Here is an 18,189-nt window from a genome sequence, read left to right as displayed (position 1 = left end):
ATAAATTAGAAATAATGAGTGCTGGACACGTACTTTCATATTCTGTATCCTTCCTCACTCCCACAGCCAGTGGCAGTGACCCTGCAGGAGCAGGAAACCAGAGGATTTAACTCATCTCTTTGCTTCTATTCCACTGTGTATAACCCACTCACGCCACAACGAGCCAGTCTATATAATTAATATTGATTACAGTACTGCGTCACCTCCCACACATCCATATGGGTCATACAAAAACAGGTTCTTAACCTGCTGGATGTGGGTGATATGCTGTGACATATAGAAGAGCTGAATTGAATACTCTTGTGCCCCCCGAGGGGCGTAAACTGCAGTTAAATATGCAAATTGATCTGTGGGTTAGAGCGCACACTGTGATAATGACAACGAACCCACCTTATAGACTTGTTTGCAAACTTAATCTGTGTATCAAACACCCTCATACTGCTCTTTTCTGTAAGTGGGTGTGCCTGCGTGATTGTGTTTTTGTGTGCGCCCCCCTTCATATGATTACAGTAGTTTCCATAATGGAATAGTGCACTCTCTCTGCTATGGAAGAATGTCTGTTTTTCATTTGAAAGACCTTCATCCTGCTGCAGCCGTGTGGGAAGCATCCCCAGAATCATTAGTTCATTCTGCACTGCCTCGACTGTCGAGCGCGCTGCTCTGTGCTGAAAATGGTTTCTGTTCTTGTGTTGCAGATAAAATCGAGGAGGCACAGAAAGAGCTTAAAGACCCCAAAGGCTCACAGAAAGGTAAGAGATCTCTTATCAAAACTTGCAATTTCCAGAGAACTGCGAGGAAAGCTCTCTCTTTCATTTTTAATGTAGAATATCTTCTCTTTCACCACCTCAGGGTTTAAAGTGAATTAAATAAGTAATTTAACCTAAAATAAAGCACAAGCAAAAAGCGCAAAATAAATGCAAAATCACTGATGTGGAAAGGAAAGATTATTACATCGGTCACATCAGTGAGGCACGGCAAGCACATTTCACCCAGAGGAAACCCAAAGTGCTTCAGGGTACGCGGGCAAAAACACTGAAAAAAATTATAATAAAAAAGTAAAAACAACAGTGATTTACTGTTATTAATATGAATAAATCCTGCATTTAAACAGGCAGACTCATTAAGGTTTTTATGGTAATAAAGTGCTTGAACTCATGTTTATTGTAAGAGGTACAGCTAATGTTAGAAAGGCTTGCAAACCTGATATAAGTACTGTATTTAAAGGTAAAAAGAGAGCAGAGGTAACTGCCCTTATAAACATCATGTGTGGGGGTTTTTATTTTTTTATTTTAGTGAAGACTGATGCATTTATCATGTCTTCTGAGCATGAAAGCAGATATTAGTGGCAGATGTTTATGTGGTTGCACAAAAATGTCCCATTTAAATTTTAAGGTTTTCTTTAAAAGCAATTAGATATTTAACTACCAAGTACTGTAGAGCTGTTGATGCTTCCAGGTTGGTGTGAACTTGTAATTTCTACCTGGTCTCCAGTGAAATGTGTGATTTATACTTCTGCAGTGAATCTATGTAGAGCCTACGACATAGCCTTTCACAGGTGTGTGACGCTGTTGCCAAATTCAGCCCCTAAACCACGATGGGCTGCCAGCGATCTGGTGGATGGAGTTTATTTATTTTTTTGTTCACGATCCATTCATAATCATGTGATAATGCTGCAGTTAAATTGAAATAAAAAAATATATATAAATTATTATTATCCGTCTCCTCTAAAGATGAACCCGGCAATTAAATTGGAGAATTGCGTCATCTACTAATCAGAAGATCAGGGTTTGATCCACAGCTCCTGTAGCCCTCTGTGTTGATTTTCTTTGGGCAAGATGGTGTTAGAGCGTGTACGTAAAGGGTAAAAAGGGCTCAACGGCAAAGAAGAGTGCGCTGTGTGCGCTTAAGAGGACTTTAAGTGCTCAGTAAGAGTAGAAAAGCGCTATATAAGGACTAGGGCTGCCACGATTAGTCGACTAGTCACGATTACGTCGACTATCAAAATCGTCGACGACGAATTTAATAATCGACGCGTCGTTTGAAGCTTTGTAAGATCCCAAAGACGCAGGAATAAGTAGCAGGATTTAAGAGTGTAAAAACGGACTGAAACAGAAGATGGCAGCACTGCATGTACAAGGATGCCAGCTGCCGTTAAACCCCGAAGAAGAAGAAGCTGTATCCCAGAATTCATAGCGCAGCCCAGCTCAGTTTCCAACAATGGCGGCAGCTAGTTAGTTTTAACTTTACTCTTATTATTCTTTCTGGGTCACAAAATAAACGTTTAACATATTTTCAGGCGAGAATGTAGCTGTGTAAACCTCAAATATCTGCTCAGTTTATCAAGACACCACATATTTTCAAAAGCGCTCCGACGTTTTCGGAGACGTCTGTTACCCACTAGCTCGATAGCTAGCCGGGGGCTAGGTCACTAGAGCCGTGAGAACACCGGACTCCCGGCAGATCGTTTTCAAACCCACCACCGTCTTTCGCTACTCAGGTTAAACATGATATATGAGTCACTTAGATAACTTGAAATGTTATTGTTTGGCTTTTTTCAGTATTTTATTTGTTCCTGAGTAAATCGGTTTGGCTGAGATTAAAGTTATAGTTTTTACACAGCTGAATAAACGTCAAGCAGACAGCTGATTATCAGAAGTGTGAGATGCTCGAGAATTTACTCCGGTGTCCTGTTATATTTTAGATAGCAAGGAGTTTATTAAACTTCACCAAAACAATCTGCAAACTTCATTAAAATTTAATAAACTATCATCTTGTCTTTATATTTAGTTAGCACAGACCTTAAACACTTAAAGCTGTAAGCTAATGATAGTTATATAAGAGCAGATGCTGCTGGTGCAATAAGCTGTACGTTTTACGTCCAATGGATGATGATCTGATTAGTCGACTAATCGCAAAAATAATCGGTGACTAGTCAACTATCAAAATAATCGTTTGTGGCAGCCCTAATAAGGACCAGTGTATTTACCATAAAATGTTTCCTTTGTTTTGATCTGTGTGCATAAATTCTCAGTAATCTTTCCATTGTGCCCCGACTGAACACACGAACAGTTTCTTTGATAAGTGGACTGTTGTGTAACTACATTGAAATAGAAAAGCCAGTTTGACTAAGCTGTGCCTGAGAATCAGCCTGCTGTGCATTTTCCTTTTAATGACACTCAACCTTTGATTGAATCATCCACTGTAAATGGGATTGGGTGGTGATTCTAAACAGGGTATAAATATCTCAGTCCACCTCTTAAAGTACAGCAGGTAGTTTTATCACTGCCAGTAAGTCAAAGGGTAATCTCTTTGGCAACCTGCCTTATGAAGAAGTATGTCAATTGCCCTTGGTCTAGATAACTAAAGGATCGCCTTTATTTTACATTAAATATATTATTTTAATGCAGTTACAGGAACATAAGAGTGTTTAGAAATGAGGAGAAGGTTAACAAAAAGGGCTTCTTTTATCTCAGTGACTGTTAATGATGGAAAACTTGTGGTGAAGTCACGTCCCTTTTTTGAGAACTGGTTTGTGTAGTTTGGATGAATAAATATTGCCTTTCCCATGTCTTTTAGCTACAGTTTGTACAAAGATTGTTTTTAAGCATCAATTAGAAAAGGTTATTTTAAAAAACAGGGTTTGTTCAGAAGACCTTGTTATATTGATTGCATGGCAGTTTTAAAGCCTCTCTAGTTGCATGGTTGCGTGGAGAATGGATTTACTTATGTAAAGGGAAGCCCTTGAAAGAACCCTGAAGTCATCTTGGGAAATACCTACACAGGCCAGGAAACTGTGACAGGCTGTGACACTGCTACTCTTGTGCAACATGCCCATGAAAACACTTGCCTCAGTCATTATTATGGGACACCATTGCATGGGTGTGCCCTTTTTAAAACAGTGCACCTATTATTATAAGAATGCAGCTCAGTAAGCACGCAGATGTACTTTGTTATACGCTAGTTATTTGCACCATTTTCTGATCAGCCGAGCCTTCATAGGTCAACATTTCTTATCAACAAGGGCAAGAAGTGACTGTTACTTGCATAATAAAGCGTGGGTCTCTGTGGTATTAGTCACACAGCTAACGAGTGCGAGGGCGAAGTATCTTCACTGTAGTATACGTCTATCATTATCTAAATAAAACAAATTATCGATAAGCTGATGGAAAACAAAGTAGGCTGCAGAGAAAGCTTTCACAACTGGAATGTTGAAGCTCTCAAAAAGCTGTTTAAGACATATTTTTATATATAACAACCACAAATGTTATGTATTCGTTTTACAGTTGGATTAAAATGATAACACATGTACATGTAAATGTGCAGTATGATCCAGAATAGTGTCACTATTTGTCACTGGAGATAACACAGCTTATATAGTACAGAATTAATAGTAAAAGTAGTTAATTTATTTAAATAGTGGGAAATAAAGCAAAAACAGAACAGTCAGTAATTTTAATAGACTGCAGTCTACTTGTTTTATTGTTTCCAGTTGGAAGATGGTGCTGGTATTGAGATTAAAGTGTGTTTCAAACATTCTTCATGCGCTATAAAGGGGTAAAACAGAAGCACTGTAGTGTGTGAGCTGTTGATCTTTTTCTTTTCCTGTGTGCATTTTTGTTTTAGTTTCATGGAACAAGAAGAGTTAGTTATACGAAAAATATGATTTTCAAAATGGCATTAGAGTTATTTCCTGTGTCCAATAGAGATTACATTTAAACTCATTTTATAAGCCAAGGTTGTCAGCAGTAGAAGTTAATTTTTTCAATAATGTCATTTGTGCTAACTCTTTGTGGTAGCACTGGAAGAGAGGAGATGAAGGAAATGGTTATTATACCACCTTAATTATTGTCTCTGTCTCCACAGGGCTATCTGACAGCAGTCGAAGAAATGCGGACAGCATAAAGGGTCTTAAGAGGAAGAAGGTTGTTGCAGAGAATCAGCTAAAGAAAATTCCAAAATCTCCAGTGAAGAAGCCCCTGCAGTCAAAAACATCTGCTGAATCTGCTCTCCGAGGATCTTCGTCCAAGGAAACTCCGCATTCTTGCTCCTCCTCCTCCAACAGTCCTTCCCACAATCTTTCAACATCGCCCAGTGGAGAAAGTGACCAAAAGTATGCTCAACCAGTTGCAGCGTCCCCTGACAAGGGGTCATTTTCTGCTGAGGCTGAAAGGCTGAAGCAGGAAAAATCATCTTCTAGGCCACCATCGCTTGAGCTCACAGCTGGTGAGGAGGACACTCTGATTACTGCTAAAGGAACTCTAAAGCCTAAAGAAAGCAAAAGCCAAGACTCCAGCTTTGACGGAGATCCTTACGCCAACAGCGCTCCACTTGATGTTCTACTTAAGGCCATGGAGCCTGATTTTAGCACACTGGCTGAGAGGAAAGCCTCGATGCAGGTCACAGCCATCGGTAAAGCCAGTGGTGAAATCACAGCAATGCCAGGTGTCAATGTTGGTCTCCAGACCCAACCTTCCCATATGCAGACCTATTATATTGACAAACAGGGCAATGTCATTGGCATTGCAGCGCCAATACAGGGAAATCTACAAACAGGTCCACAGGGTACCGCTCCCCTTGCTACACCGCATTTTATGCCCGTTGCTTCCAATCCAGAAAATCCTAGCTTGCACATAAACTTTAATGCAGGACCATCTACTATAACTCATGCTCCTGTTCCCTCTGGCTCAAGTGCTTTGCCACAAAGCCAACCACCAGTTGTGCACACATGCCAGTCCCTCTCAGCCAGTGTTCCCAGCAGTATTCAGGTCCCAGTTACACCAGGCAGCAACCAAGTTCAGATGACCACTGTTATGACCTTTGGTGCTGAACAGGTTTCCAAAGACCAAAAGCCTAAAAAACCAGGAAAGTACGTTTGTGAATACTGCAACCGGGCATGTGCAAAACCCAGTGTGCTGCTCAAACACATCAGGTCTCACACAGGAGAAAGGCCATATCCCTGTGTTACTTGTGGCTTCTCATTCAAAACCAAGAGCAACTTGTACAAACACAAGAAATCACATGCTCATGCCATAAAACTGGGTCTCATTGCACGCTCCGAATCAGGAGGTGGATCGCTATCTCAAGAGTCTGACAAAACCACAGGAACACATTCAGAGGCAGAGGAGAGTGGAGACAGCGATGAGGAAGGTAGCACTGCCGACTTAGACCCCGACTCGTCACAAAGCAGCGTGGCTGCTTTGTCTGAAAACAGTTTACTGAGTGCAGGTGGAACACAAGCCAACCATGGGGAAGTGGACTTATCCGGTGTTTCTGACTCAGTCAAATCATCCCCAGCTCAGAGAGCTCACGAGCCTAAAGTAACAGCTGCACTCCCAAAAGTTGTTGTGTACCCAGTTAATGTCTCCCCTCTGAGGGCGGATAGTCCGAGAGTTACAGGAGCAGCACCTGAGCAAGCTGCTGCACAACGACAACGAGACTTCCAGACTGCCAGTCTGAGATCGAATATCACAGTCTTGTCATCTCTGAAAGGGGTGGATGGTGCAAATCCCTTACTAGAAACCGTCAGTGAAGATGAAGACCAACACTGCAAGTCTCCACTGTTAAGTGGGCACGCACAGCTTCAGCGGCAACAAGCAACAGACTTTTCTCAGCAGCAACAGCCTAAGTGTCTACTTAGTCCACGTAGTTTGGGAAGCACTGATTCAGGTTACTTCTCACGTTCTGAAAGTGCTGATCAGGCCATGAGTCCACCCAGTCCATTTGTAAAGATAACTCCACCAGTAGATGTTGATATTGCCAAGAACACTCTTCCTAATGTCCCTCCTGTGGTTGCCTCAGTCATGCATGTAGCACATGAGCAGAGACCAAGGGCGATAGACGGACAAATGCGTCCACGATTAGAAGCCAGTGCACGCTCTTTAGAAGAACGAATTACAAAGTTGATATCTGATAATGAGATAGTAGTTGACAACAAGCAGCTGGACAGTGTAAAGCCAAGGAGGACCTCTCTTTCAAGGAGAGGTAGCATAGACTCCCCGAAGTCATACATATTTAAAGACTCTTTTCAGTTTGATCTTAAACCAATGGGAAGAAGGTCAAGTTCCAGCTCAGACATCCCCAAATCTCCATTCACTCCCACAGATAAATCAAAGCCAGTATTTCTTCTTTCTGTACCCCCCCAATACCCACCGATGGATTGTTTGCCAATAACAAGGAGCAACTCTATGCCTACTACACCAGGACACACTGCTCTTCCCCTTAATGTTGCTGCTGTCCCCCATCCTTTGCGCAGCAGCCAGTCATGTGATGACAAAATTAGTGCACTAAATGACGATGTATTTTCATCAGCTCCATCAACCCCAAATCCTGCAATGCATTCTCGTACCTTGGTCAGACAAATAGCAGTAGAGGACTTTTCCCACAATGAGAGACATGGTCTCCCCTCTGTTCGCTCCATGGATGAGGGCTATATCGGACAAAGCAATTCTGCAGAGCACATGCAAAGAAGCAGGTCTTTTGAACACAGTCAGGAAAGAAACAGAAAACCTCAGCAGACTAAAGGCACGATGTATGAGTGTGAAACGTGTCGTAACCGGTACAGAAAGTTAGAGAACTTTGAAACTCACAAGAAATTCTACTGCTCTGAACTTCATGGTCCAAAAAACAAACCAATGGCTGCCAAAGAAACTGACCAAGATGTTTTTCATGTTAATTTACAGCAGCCCATAGCAGGAGCAACCACAACTGGGCCAGGGGTACTTGATCAACAGACATCATTCAGGAAGAGGAGGAAAATGAAAAGTGTTGGTGATGAGGATGATCAGTCTCCAACTGATACTAGTGCACCTTGCTCTGTTAGTTTTGAGCTACCAGCAGTTCTGGCAAACAGGAATTTTCCTCACCATGCTGTAATAGTAGATATACAACCCAAAATCAACCAGCCAAAGCTACCTCAGATACAGCTTGTAGCAAGAGGCATTAATTCTCCAGATTCCAGACTTTCGCCAATACGAGAGACCCAGATCAGTACCCCTGCTAAAGGAGACTTGCAAAGGCAAGGCAGCGGCACTTCAGTCATCAGACACACCAACTCTCTCAGCAGACCCAATTCCTTTGAGACAGAGTCTATTGACAGGATCTCTCCTGTTGATAGCATGGAGAAGGATCCCCTGAACAAACCCAAATCAGATGTGGCATCTGGTGTCTTAACTGATGGTTACCATGAAACCATATCAAAACCTAAGAGCACAGATTATGGAAAACAAAGAAAGGAGCAGTGCACTGATAGGACAGTGGCACCAGTTGGTGAACACTCTACTCCTATCCATCAGTCTCGCCTTGTTCGTCAAAATAACATTCAAGTTCCTGAGATTTTAGTCACAGTGGAACCGGACAGAGAACATGAAACACAGACTGCTGAACCAGCAGATAAACCTGCAGATCAGTTCAGCTGGCCTCAGAGAAGTGAGAGTTTGTCAAAGCTCCCAGCAGAGAAACTTCCCCCTAAGAAGAAGAGAATTCGTCTGGCTCAAATGGATCATTCATCGGGCGAATCCAGTTTTGAATCGAGCCTCTCACGAAGCCTCAGCAGGGACAGCAGTCTTTCTCGTGGCTCCAGCATCTCAGCCTCTTTTGACAGAGATGAGCCATCTAGATCGGAGAGTCCTTCTCGAGGAGAGTGCGTTGGTAAAATTCCAGAGACTCAGTGTTTGCCAACAGCTTTCAACACCCTTGGTGTGCCTGGAATGATGAGGCGTGCCGCATCTGAACAGATCACATGTACTCAACCCTCTGTGGAGATTTCATGTGACTACCGCAGCAAATCCTTTGACTCTGGCAATGTATCTCCAAGTAGATCTCTGTCACCTGCTGGACAGCCAAAAAGTGGACAACTCTCCCAACTTTCCCAGGTGCCACTAATTGAAAGGAGACGGGGGCCATTAGTTCGGCAGATGTCTTTAAAAATTGGACCTGAAAGTCAGCAACCTGTTAGGAAAGCTGCCGCTCCTTTAGATAAACCTCTCATTGGAAATGTTAGCTCTTTCACTCAGAACAGACCCCAGCAGATTCACATTACTAGCAGGCGCGCAGTGCCTCAGCCCTTTGTCCTGCACACAGAAGAACCACCACTGCAAAAGAATGAGCAAATGGTGCAGAGCATTAATTTGGGTAGCCCAACTCAGCAGCCTCAAGTCCATGGCCTTCCACATCCTTGGCACCAAACATCAAGGGTTCAAATTTGCCAAAAGATACAACAACCACTAAACCAGATCTTGGTTTGTCGAGAGAACATCCAAAACAAACCAGCTGACACAGAAGAAAAAAAACATTTTGTGCCCAAATACCAACTACAGTGTCCAGCTCTGAGAACAGGCCAAACCTTTTCCTTCTCTGGCACACAGGGAGCTCAGATAGCCCTGCCAGTTTTAACAATACCAATTGCCAATCCGATTTTGAGCATTTCAAAATCATCTGATGTAATCCAAAATTTGTATGTAGCTCAACCCAGTCAACAGGCTGCAGACAGTAAAACACAGACGGTTGTTTTGTCGGGTGAACAGCGAAGAGAATCATTTGATCAAACCCAAGGAAGTGCTGTACCACTGCCACAGATCTTGATAACTCACGAGCAGATCCACCCTGCTCACTCTGTGCCCAATAAAAATAGTCTGTCGTCGACTCCCAGTGTGGAAAGTGATTTTCGTGTTGTAACAACTGCAAAGAAAGATAGGACTCAAGCTCAGACAGGAGGCCCTCATAACCGCACTGTAGAACAAACTCCTCTTGGGTCTTTACATTGCACGCAGAAACTGGCATCAGTAACACTATGCCCGCAGCAGGAACCCACTGCATCAAGCAAACGAATGTTGTCACCTGCAAACAGCTTGGACATCTACATGGAAAAGCACCAAAAACGAGCTAAAGATGAGCATGGTGTGGCCTGCCTCACCGATGGACGATCAGTCAATTATCTTAATTCCAAGATGTCGGAGGTGACCCGACAACGGAAGCTGACACTCGTTAGGCAGGTGTGCACAACTGAACCAGTGGACAGTCCCATTGAGACGGAGGCCCCACCTCTGCCCCAGGTTAAGTCAGATGGGGAGAAGGACTCAGAGGCTACTGATGATGTTAAACCTATGTCACCTGATGGTGCTGGGATAGAAAAAGATACAATAACTGTTATTCATGAAGAGACAGGCCCTATCCTGAATACTACACTTGGTAGCCAGGGAACCTCCATGCCAGCCAACAACAATCTGAAGCCTCAAGAAAAAGCTGAGGAACAGAGGTGGACTCCAGCCAAATCCCCAATTAGGCCCTCCAGTTTCCACGGTGGTCAAGTGAAATTGACCACATCTGTGTCTGTGGTTAACACAAAAGACAGCCACCGCCTGTCTTTCCCCAGCCTGAAGACCACCACCACTTTCACATGGTGTTTTTTGATGAAAAGGAAACCTCTCCATGTTCAACAGACCGACCTGAAGACTTCAGCATACGCTACCTGGACAGCCAAACCCAACAACCCTAACCCACTGGGGTTGCCTACCAAGGTGGTCATGTCTTTGTTTGACTCCAAGCAGAGCTCCAAGAAAATACACTACACATCAGCCATAAAAACAAGTGGGAAATCGGACATCTTGTCTTACTCAGGCAAGCTGAAGGATGTCATGCCCAGGGTAAGACTAACTTTCTGCAAAGTCTGAAATATCATAATGTTGTAATGATGACTTGTTTCTTGAGTCACATCCAAAAATATCATCTTTTTCCTGCAGTTGCCAGTAACCCAAAAGTCTGTATCAGTTGAAACCAAAAGTAAAGTGCAGCCAGAGACTCAAGCCAGCAACGATTCAGACAAGGACTTGGTCACTACAACAGAACCGAGGCGAATCAAAATATTTGATGGCGGGTATGAAACGGAACAATCTGATTATATTCAAAATGTTAGCAACATTATGTTAGATTTTGTGCTCATGGTTACATTTCAAACCCACAGGTACAAATCTAACGAGGAGTATGTTTATGTACGTGGCCGTGGGCGAGGTAAATACATCTGTGAGGAATGTGGGATTCGCTGCAAGAAGCCGAGCATGCTGCGCAAACACATCCGTACTCACTCTGATGTCCGGCCGTACCATTGTGTCCACTGCAATTTCTCCTTTAAGACGAAAGGTGAGTGTTAAAGCCATGTGATTATAGTTCGTACAATGCAGCTGTATAAGTCCCTTTTAAATGCAGTACATGCATGTATGATTTTTCATTTGCCTTGTCTTTTGATAATTAGTGCAGCCTCGTATAAACAGGAACAAATGTAGTTCTGTTAATGTCTTTAAAAGTTATAGCTCTTTCTCACGCCTGATTTTGCAATATCAAACTCTGTATCTGTAACACACAGGAACTGAAAGAATTTACTCTTTCCTTTTACAAGCTGTGAAATTAAAAATGTTATTCCACCATCTCTTAAACCAAGACAGTATGATTCACCATTCTTTATCGAACTTGCCTACCCACGCGACACTGCAGAACAGTACTTGGTGTCAGCAACCCACGTTCATTTAAAAATGTCTTTATCAGTTACTCACCCTTTACATAGAGCTTTCCCAAAGACCGCATACTCTTACATAAACTCCTTCTGTGCTATTGTTCAAGCTCTACCCACCCGTAAGACCTCATTGCCTCCCTTTTTGTTATAGGCAATCTGACCAAGCACATGAAATCCAAGGCCCACAGTAAGAAGTGCATGGAGATGGGGGTGCCTGACGGTCTAATTGACGATCAGGATGCTGAGGACTCTGGTACGGTGCTTTGCTCCTCGGGGTTTTCCTTGAGGGAATTGCACAAAAGCCATAACTTCTATAAGATGAACAGTTTGTCTGTAAAATATGAGTTTTGTATTACTACAGTTGCATATATAATATTGACTTAATTCAGATTTACTTATACAGTCAGCTTTGATTTCTAACAGCAGGATTGCCCTTCTTTTAATAGTTTAATGGCATGAAATATAAAACATGGAGTGTCCCTGCTTGTGCTCTGTTGCTATGTCGATCAATGGCTTTGCCACGGTCTAATTAGAAATTCTAAATGCAGCTTCTTCCTCTTAACTCAAAGCGCATGTGGGCGACATGCACAGCGTTTAGAAAGAGGAAATTGCTGCATCTAATTTTAGAAAAAAAGAGAGGGAGAGAGAGGCTGCCTGAAAACATTCTGTGGTCCAAGTCTCTAACAGCTTATTTGTTTTTCCTCCTCTGCCTGTGATGGAGCTCAGGGGCGTATGGTGGTGTAGGGTGTGAAACACTGCAGCAGCAGTACAAAACATCCACGAGTAGCGGGATTTTCAGTGCTGTTTTTTCTCACTTTAAGAAAGAAATCTTGGATGATAATCAAAGTTATTTAGTGAATGAGTTTTTTTTCTAGCTGTGATGACGTGTAAGTACAGCAGATTTCAGAGACAAGAATTCAATTTTTCTTCTCACGTATTTCCTCGGCAGGAGACCGCAGTCAGGTGAGCAGTGCTGACCGCCAAGATTCAGATGGAGATGACTCCGATGGTCCTGATGATGAGGAGAATGATGACAACGAGGAGGAAGAGGAGGACAGCCAGGCAGAGTCGGGACTCTCTACCAATCCTTCTGTGTCTGCAAGCCCGCAGCACATCTCTTCCAAAGAGGCTGACGTTCCTCCTAGCGCACTCCTAGCCCAGATGTCGATCAGCTCCATCTCCCTCCCTCTGTCCCAGCCTCCAGTTCCCGAATCCCACACAACATACTCCGAATCTGTCCCCATGATGAGCCCCGTGTTCCTGAGCAAGCATTCGGGGTCCTGCTGCAGTCAAATGGCTTTCCTTCACTCTCCTCCACCTGTTGCCACCACATCAGAGTCCTACACCTCAGACACAGAGTCGGTGCACATGATGAGCCCAGTGTCACCCTGCAGGCAGATGTCCATCGACTACCCAGACTTTGATGTGCCCCCTAGTCCCCCAGTGCAAGGCAAGGGCTCCAAAATAGGCCAGGTGAGACCCTTATTTTCTCACTGTGTCCCCCCCCATCCCTCCCTGTCTGCTTCCCTTCTTTCCTATCCATACCCTTACTTTGACTCCTGCATGCAAGGCACTTCCACAAAACTCCTCTGAATTCTCTGAGCAAAGGTGAATAATCCTATAGGTCTACTGGACTCATCCAGATATCTTCTAAACTTGGGTTTTGCCAAAATAATGTCAAGAAGTGACGATATTTTTTTTCCTTTCACAGGACACCTCTGCGTCTCCTGCTGTGGCAACCAGTGAGTCAAGTATACCAGTGGACCGGGGCACACAGACTTCCTCCTTTGGTTCTCAAGTTCCTTCACACTTCCCCCTACAGGGTGTATCACAAACACCGGGAGCAGAGACCCAGACTCACCTGTTCAGTCACCTGCCCCTGCACTCTCAGCAGCCATCTCGCTCCTCTTACAGTATGGTTCCAGTTGGGGGGATCCAGCTGGTCCCTGCTGGCCTGGCGGCTTATTCTACCTTTGTGCCAATCCAGGCGGGCCCCGTCCAGCTCACCATCCCAGCTTTGAGCGTCATTCATCGAAACACGAGCCCGTTGCCAGCTCCCAACACTCCACCCCAAACGGAGAGCTTGCCAACTCAGCCACTTGTGGTCCAGGAACCAATCAGCAGTGTTGTACCCTGCTTCCCTCTAGGGCAGGTTACTGGCCTGCAGGCTCAAACGATCCAGCCAGTGGGTCTGGAAACACTTAACCTCATGGGACTGACCAATACAGGCCTGGCATCCACACAGCTGCTGCCCCAGCAAGGCCTCACCCTCAATGCTGCCCTCGGAGTGCAGGTTTTAGCTGCCAACCCCACCTCCCAAAGCGGCACTGGGCCGCAGACACACGTCCCAGGCCTGCAAATAGTAAATATTGCCCTGCCTGCCATCATTCCTTCGCTCAGCCCTCTGTCCACCCTCAGTCCCCTCCCCGGGTCCTCTGAGAGGCAGGGAAGCCCTGAAGCTCTGGGAACACAGCCACCTCATGGTGAACACAGGCTTGGTTCACCACCCACCCCTTTTAAGGTCAGCTCCTCTCCAGAACTGACCTCAGGCAGCAGGGCTAGCCCCGGAGGTAACAGTGGAGCAGAGCTCACACAGACTGTGGCGAGGGATGAACGAGAAAAATCCCTCCAGCAGAATCCATCACCAGCTCCTGAGAGTCAAGCAAGAAGCCCCAAACAGCCTGCAGCTGAAGGAGCTGGTGATCCTGCACCTCTACGACCGCCACCAGTGACCAGCTGGCAGAAGGTAGTTGAAGACTATAATGAGGCCTCCAGTGACGATGAAGACCGACTGGTCATTGCCACCTGAAACCCTCAAGTGGAAACACTTCTTCTCCTTTTGTAATTCTTGTCACTTTGTAAGACTGAAAACACTTTTCAGGGGTTTGTTTCTCAGCAAATCACCTTTCAAAGCACAGATGCTGACATTCATATTGTACGTGCAATCATATGACAGTTATGATGATGATGATGATGACCAATCATTTAATTTTTTTTCCAAATTGTCAGCTCCAGACAGTTTTTTTTCTTTTTTTTTGTACATGTTGTATAGACAATTGTGCCTTTATGGAGTTTCTTGTTTAGGAATCTGTACATAATTCCTTATAAATTCAGTCAATGCTTGTGTTTAATTCAAAAAAATAAAAAAGAACCATAATACTGGATGATATCAATTTTATTCTGGAGGATTCGTCATTCGTAAATTTATGGAATTATAAATGTTGTACTTGTATATGTACATTTCTATGGATTATCGGGCAATGTTTCTGTGTACAGATGTTGTGTTCAACTATTTATTATAATCCATCTAGTGCCCATTATGACCCATAAGTCCATAGGTATGTGCATTATGGTAGCTTTACATTGCTGTATCAATATTCTTAACTGTATCAGTAAAAAAAATTGTTTATAAACCTTTAAACTGTCTTATACTTGATTGATTAAACACTTACTGCATTAAAAAGGAGGCTATTCGTCCCTCTGATCACCTGCAAACCTCACTCATTTCCAACAGTAAACATCAGTTTACAGGCTGTGCTTTTATATACTGGAAATTGATGGAAATGAGCCAGAAAAACACACTCCTGTCATTAAATGTAGACTTTAGTTTGCTTCTTTAATAAAAGCTACTTTCATCACAGCAGGTAGCTCCACATGTTTGATTTGGCAGATTTATTTATTTATTTAACACCTGATCCCACCCCAGAGGAATTTGGAGCCTTCACGTGTTAGGCAAATGTGTAAACCACTACACTATGGATGTATAGTTAATGAAGCCACATCAGAAATGCTCCAGTTAGTGAAAAATGGATCTTAACGTACACTTTACACTTCATGTTACCCTCATCTTACGGGTGACTCAGTTACATGAATTATTATTGGTCTTCTCAGACTTGTAGCCATTACTAGAGCAAGATTGTCATTAGACAATTTTTGTGTCAGACTTGTGAATCGGTTACAGGTGACAGGTGGAGTGTTTCAGTCTAACAATAAATAAATCAATTACATTTCCTGGAAATACTTTAAAGCTTATGTTTTAAAACAGAACTGGATTTGCAATGATAAGCTTGGTTTTTAGGGTTTTTTGACTTTATTTTAAAACTCGGAAAGTTTTGCAGACCAAACAGGAAAAGATCTGAAAGATGAATTAATGAGCAGCAAACTGTTTGTTACAACTGCAAATAAAATAACCCACTTGCCCAAAGGGATTTCATTACGAAATGAACACATTAAATGCGTGTCATTAATATCTGGTGCCCCAAAGCAATTACATCAAACTGCCATGTGAAGCACACATATTAATCTTAATAGTTTAAACCATGAAAATATGCTCTGCAGAGCCAAAAATGGAGCTTCTTAAATTACAAGTAGGTGGTTATGTTTGTTTTCAGTGTTCAGACTTTAGTTTCTTACCTCTCAGAAAGATGATGTTGCACACGTTTGCTTCAGCACTGTTCTGTGTTCTAACCTTTGCATAGACCTGAGCAGAATGAAAATCAGCATGCTCACTGGGCTGTGTTAAATGATGAAAAAATACTGCAACAATCTTGAACCATAGTTCAATCTTTTTTTTCTTTCCTTTTTTTTTTTTAAAAATGTATCACTTACTACCACTCTTTAATGATAAACATTCCCTAAATATTGCAATTTGTTGATTTTAACGAGTAGAATTCGATCTAAACTTCGAATTGATTTATTTTATACAAATAAAAAAGTGACGATATGGAGAGCTCAAACATGGCAATCTGGCCTCAGTGAGGAAAACTTCCCTGTCGTCTTAAGAGGTTTTCAGTGATAACCTTGTTCTTCACCATTCAGAAAGGTGACTCATCCATCCACACTGAAGACTAATCCTCCCACCCCTCCTCCCTCAGGGCTGGCTGCTGTGGGTGAAGCTATAGCAAAGCAAACAGAGACCCCTAGAGGTCAAGATCTGCAACACTGATGAAGCGAAGAGCCAAAACAGAAGAAAACCTGGGCTGTTTCTAAAGGCTTAAGCACACCATGCATGATTTAAACTTGAGTGCCAAAATTTTTAATCCAAACCTTACAAATCTGCTCGTGGTGCAGCTCCCCTGCTTTGTTTCTTTCCTGGACAAACTTGTTTTCCCAGCAAGTGGAAACTCTCGAGGCCAGTTTCTGAGTAGGGGCATCAGAGCACGACAGGATACTTTACCTAAGACTTTTCCACTATGGGCATGCACACACATGCAAACAAGACCAATTTTCCACTGCTGCCCACAGCAAAGTGTGTCTGAAAATGAAGTACCCCTCGGTTTCCACGGTTTATTACAACTGGTGATGGAGGGAAACCATCAGATTAAGTAGTCTGCTCCAACTTGTGATCGCAAGGGGTGACGCAAGACAACAGACAATCACAAAATACCCTACACGCTACAAACATGTCATATGTGGAATTCGACTACAATTAATCTGTAAATAGGACACTCCATTTGGGCCATACTTATCAGCTGAGATGTTTAATCTCCGGCAAAAATCATGACCAAAGGGACCCCAGAAAAAGCTGTTTGCTTCGGTTATGTAATGTATTGTTTCAGGCAAACAATGCTGTGAAGAACAGAGAGAATGACTCACATTAAACTCACTTCTTTTTTCCAGCTCATGAACAAGCAGACCAACATTTTGATCTGCAGCCGTGCAGATTATACAGAGAGTGGACGACACGAGTCCCAATACGAACACATGCTGGCTTCTTAAGAAAATGCTGGAATATCTTATTAGAAGCTGTGATTAAGTGGATGCAGCGGACAATACTTTGTACTGTTTCACAGTCTTAGATATTGATATGTGTATTAAAGTAGGAAATGAAGGAAGAAACAAATTGCATTGTGCTGTAGAGGTCTAATCGGGTTCATACTCCATTTAAGCTTGCTTTGAGTTTATTTTCCCGTCATGAAACAATATGTGAGAAAGTTTTTCCACTAAAAATGATCATGCTGCTCTCTGTTTTTCACAGGTTAAGTCAGTGAGTGGGTGTATTCATGGTTAGAGTTTTACAATGAGTGTATATATTCACTCATTGTAAGGTCATTTTAAAAAAGGTACACTTACATTTTTAGACTAATTTTTACACTAATAAAAATAAAGTCAAATTTTTTGGGTCTTTTCTTGCGCTTTGATTTTGGTTTTTTTTCCCCCCAATGTGTAGATCACAGGTCAGATTTAAGACACTACAATTCTAAAGAAAAGTTGAGATCATTATCTAAGTTAAGGGGAGGTGCAGTAAAAAGAGTGCTGGAGACTAAACCAACTGCTTTAAAGCCTTTGTGCCAGTATGGATGGCACTGCTTTTTTCAAATTGTGTCTTTAAGCTGTTATGCTGCTGTAGTTTGAAAGAATTATTTCACTTGACTGCAGACACAATACGGTGCATTCGTTATCAATAGAATGTAAAATTATTATGCCTGTTATACTTTTACTTGACAGCGTTTTTGCCAGCTGTTATTTTTAAAGCTCCAAAACCATATAGTTTCTCTCCATCACCTGAATCTCTGATCCTGCTGAAGGCACATACCTTATACCTACACGTACCTTTCATGATGGTTTCTAATTAGTCTCTACCTCCCTTTGGGTCATGGGTACTCTGCAGGTACCTGTTGTCTGCTTCACACAAGAAAATGAACCACTCCTTTTCCCCTTCACAAAGTTTGCCTCCTAGTCACCAT

General features: G+C 42.8%; 1 protein-coding gene across 4 annotated transcripts in view; it reads left to right on the top strand.

Moving 5' to 3' along the window:
- hivep1 (HIVEP zinc finger 1) overlaps window positions 1-14,966 on the top strand; it is a 67,234-nt gene extending 52,268 nt beyond the window's left edge. For all 4 annotated transcript variants that reach the window (XM_026156774.2, XM_080296676.1, XM_026156775.2 and 1 more), the window contains 7 exons: window positions 696-749; window positions 4,864-10,640; window positions 10,737-10,870; window positions 10,958-11,133; window positions 11,655-11,756; window positions 12,453-12,976; window positions 13,215-14,966. In XM_026156774.2, coding sequence (XP_026012559.2) covers window positions 696-749; window positions 4,864-10,640; window positions 10,737-10,870; window positions 10,958-11,133; window positions 11,655-11,756; window positions 12,453-12,976; window positions 13,215-14,312 — 7,865 coding nt within the window. In that variant the 3' untranslated portion in view covers window positions 14,313-14,966. The remainder of the gene's footprint in view (window positions 1-695; window positions 750-4,863; window positions 10,641-10,736; window positions 10,871-10,957; window positions 11,134-11,654; window positions 11,757-12,452; window positions 12,977-13,214) is intronic.
- The last annotated feature ends 3,223 nt before the right edge of the window (window positions 14,967-18,189 follow it).

This window comes from Astatotilapia calliptera, chromosome 22 (assembly GCF_964374335.1).
Source record: "Astatotilapia calliptera chromosome 22, fAstCal68.1, whole genome shotgun sequence".
Taxonomy (NCBI): Eukaryota; Metazoa; Chordata; class Actinopteri; order Cichliformes; family Cichlidae; genus Astatotilapia; species Astatotilapia calliptera.
This window is presented reverse-complemented; position numbering and strand designations above follow the sequence as displayed.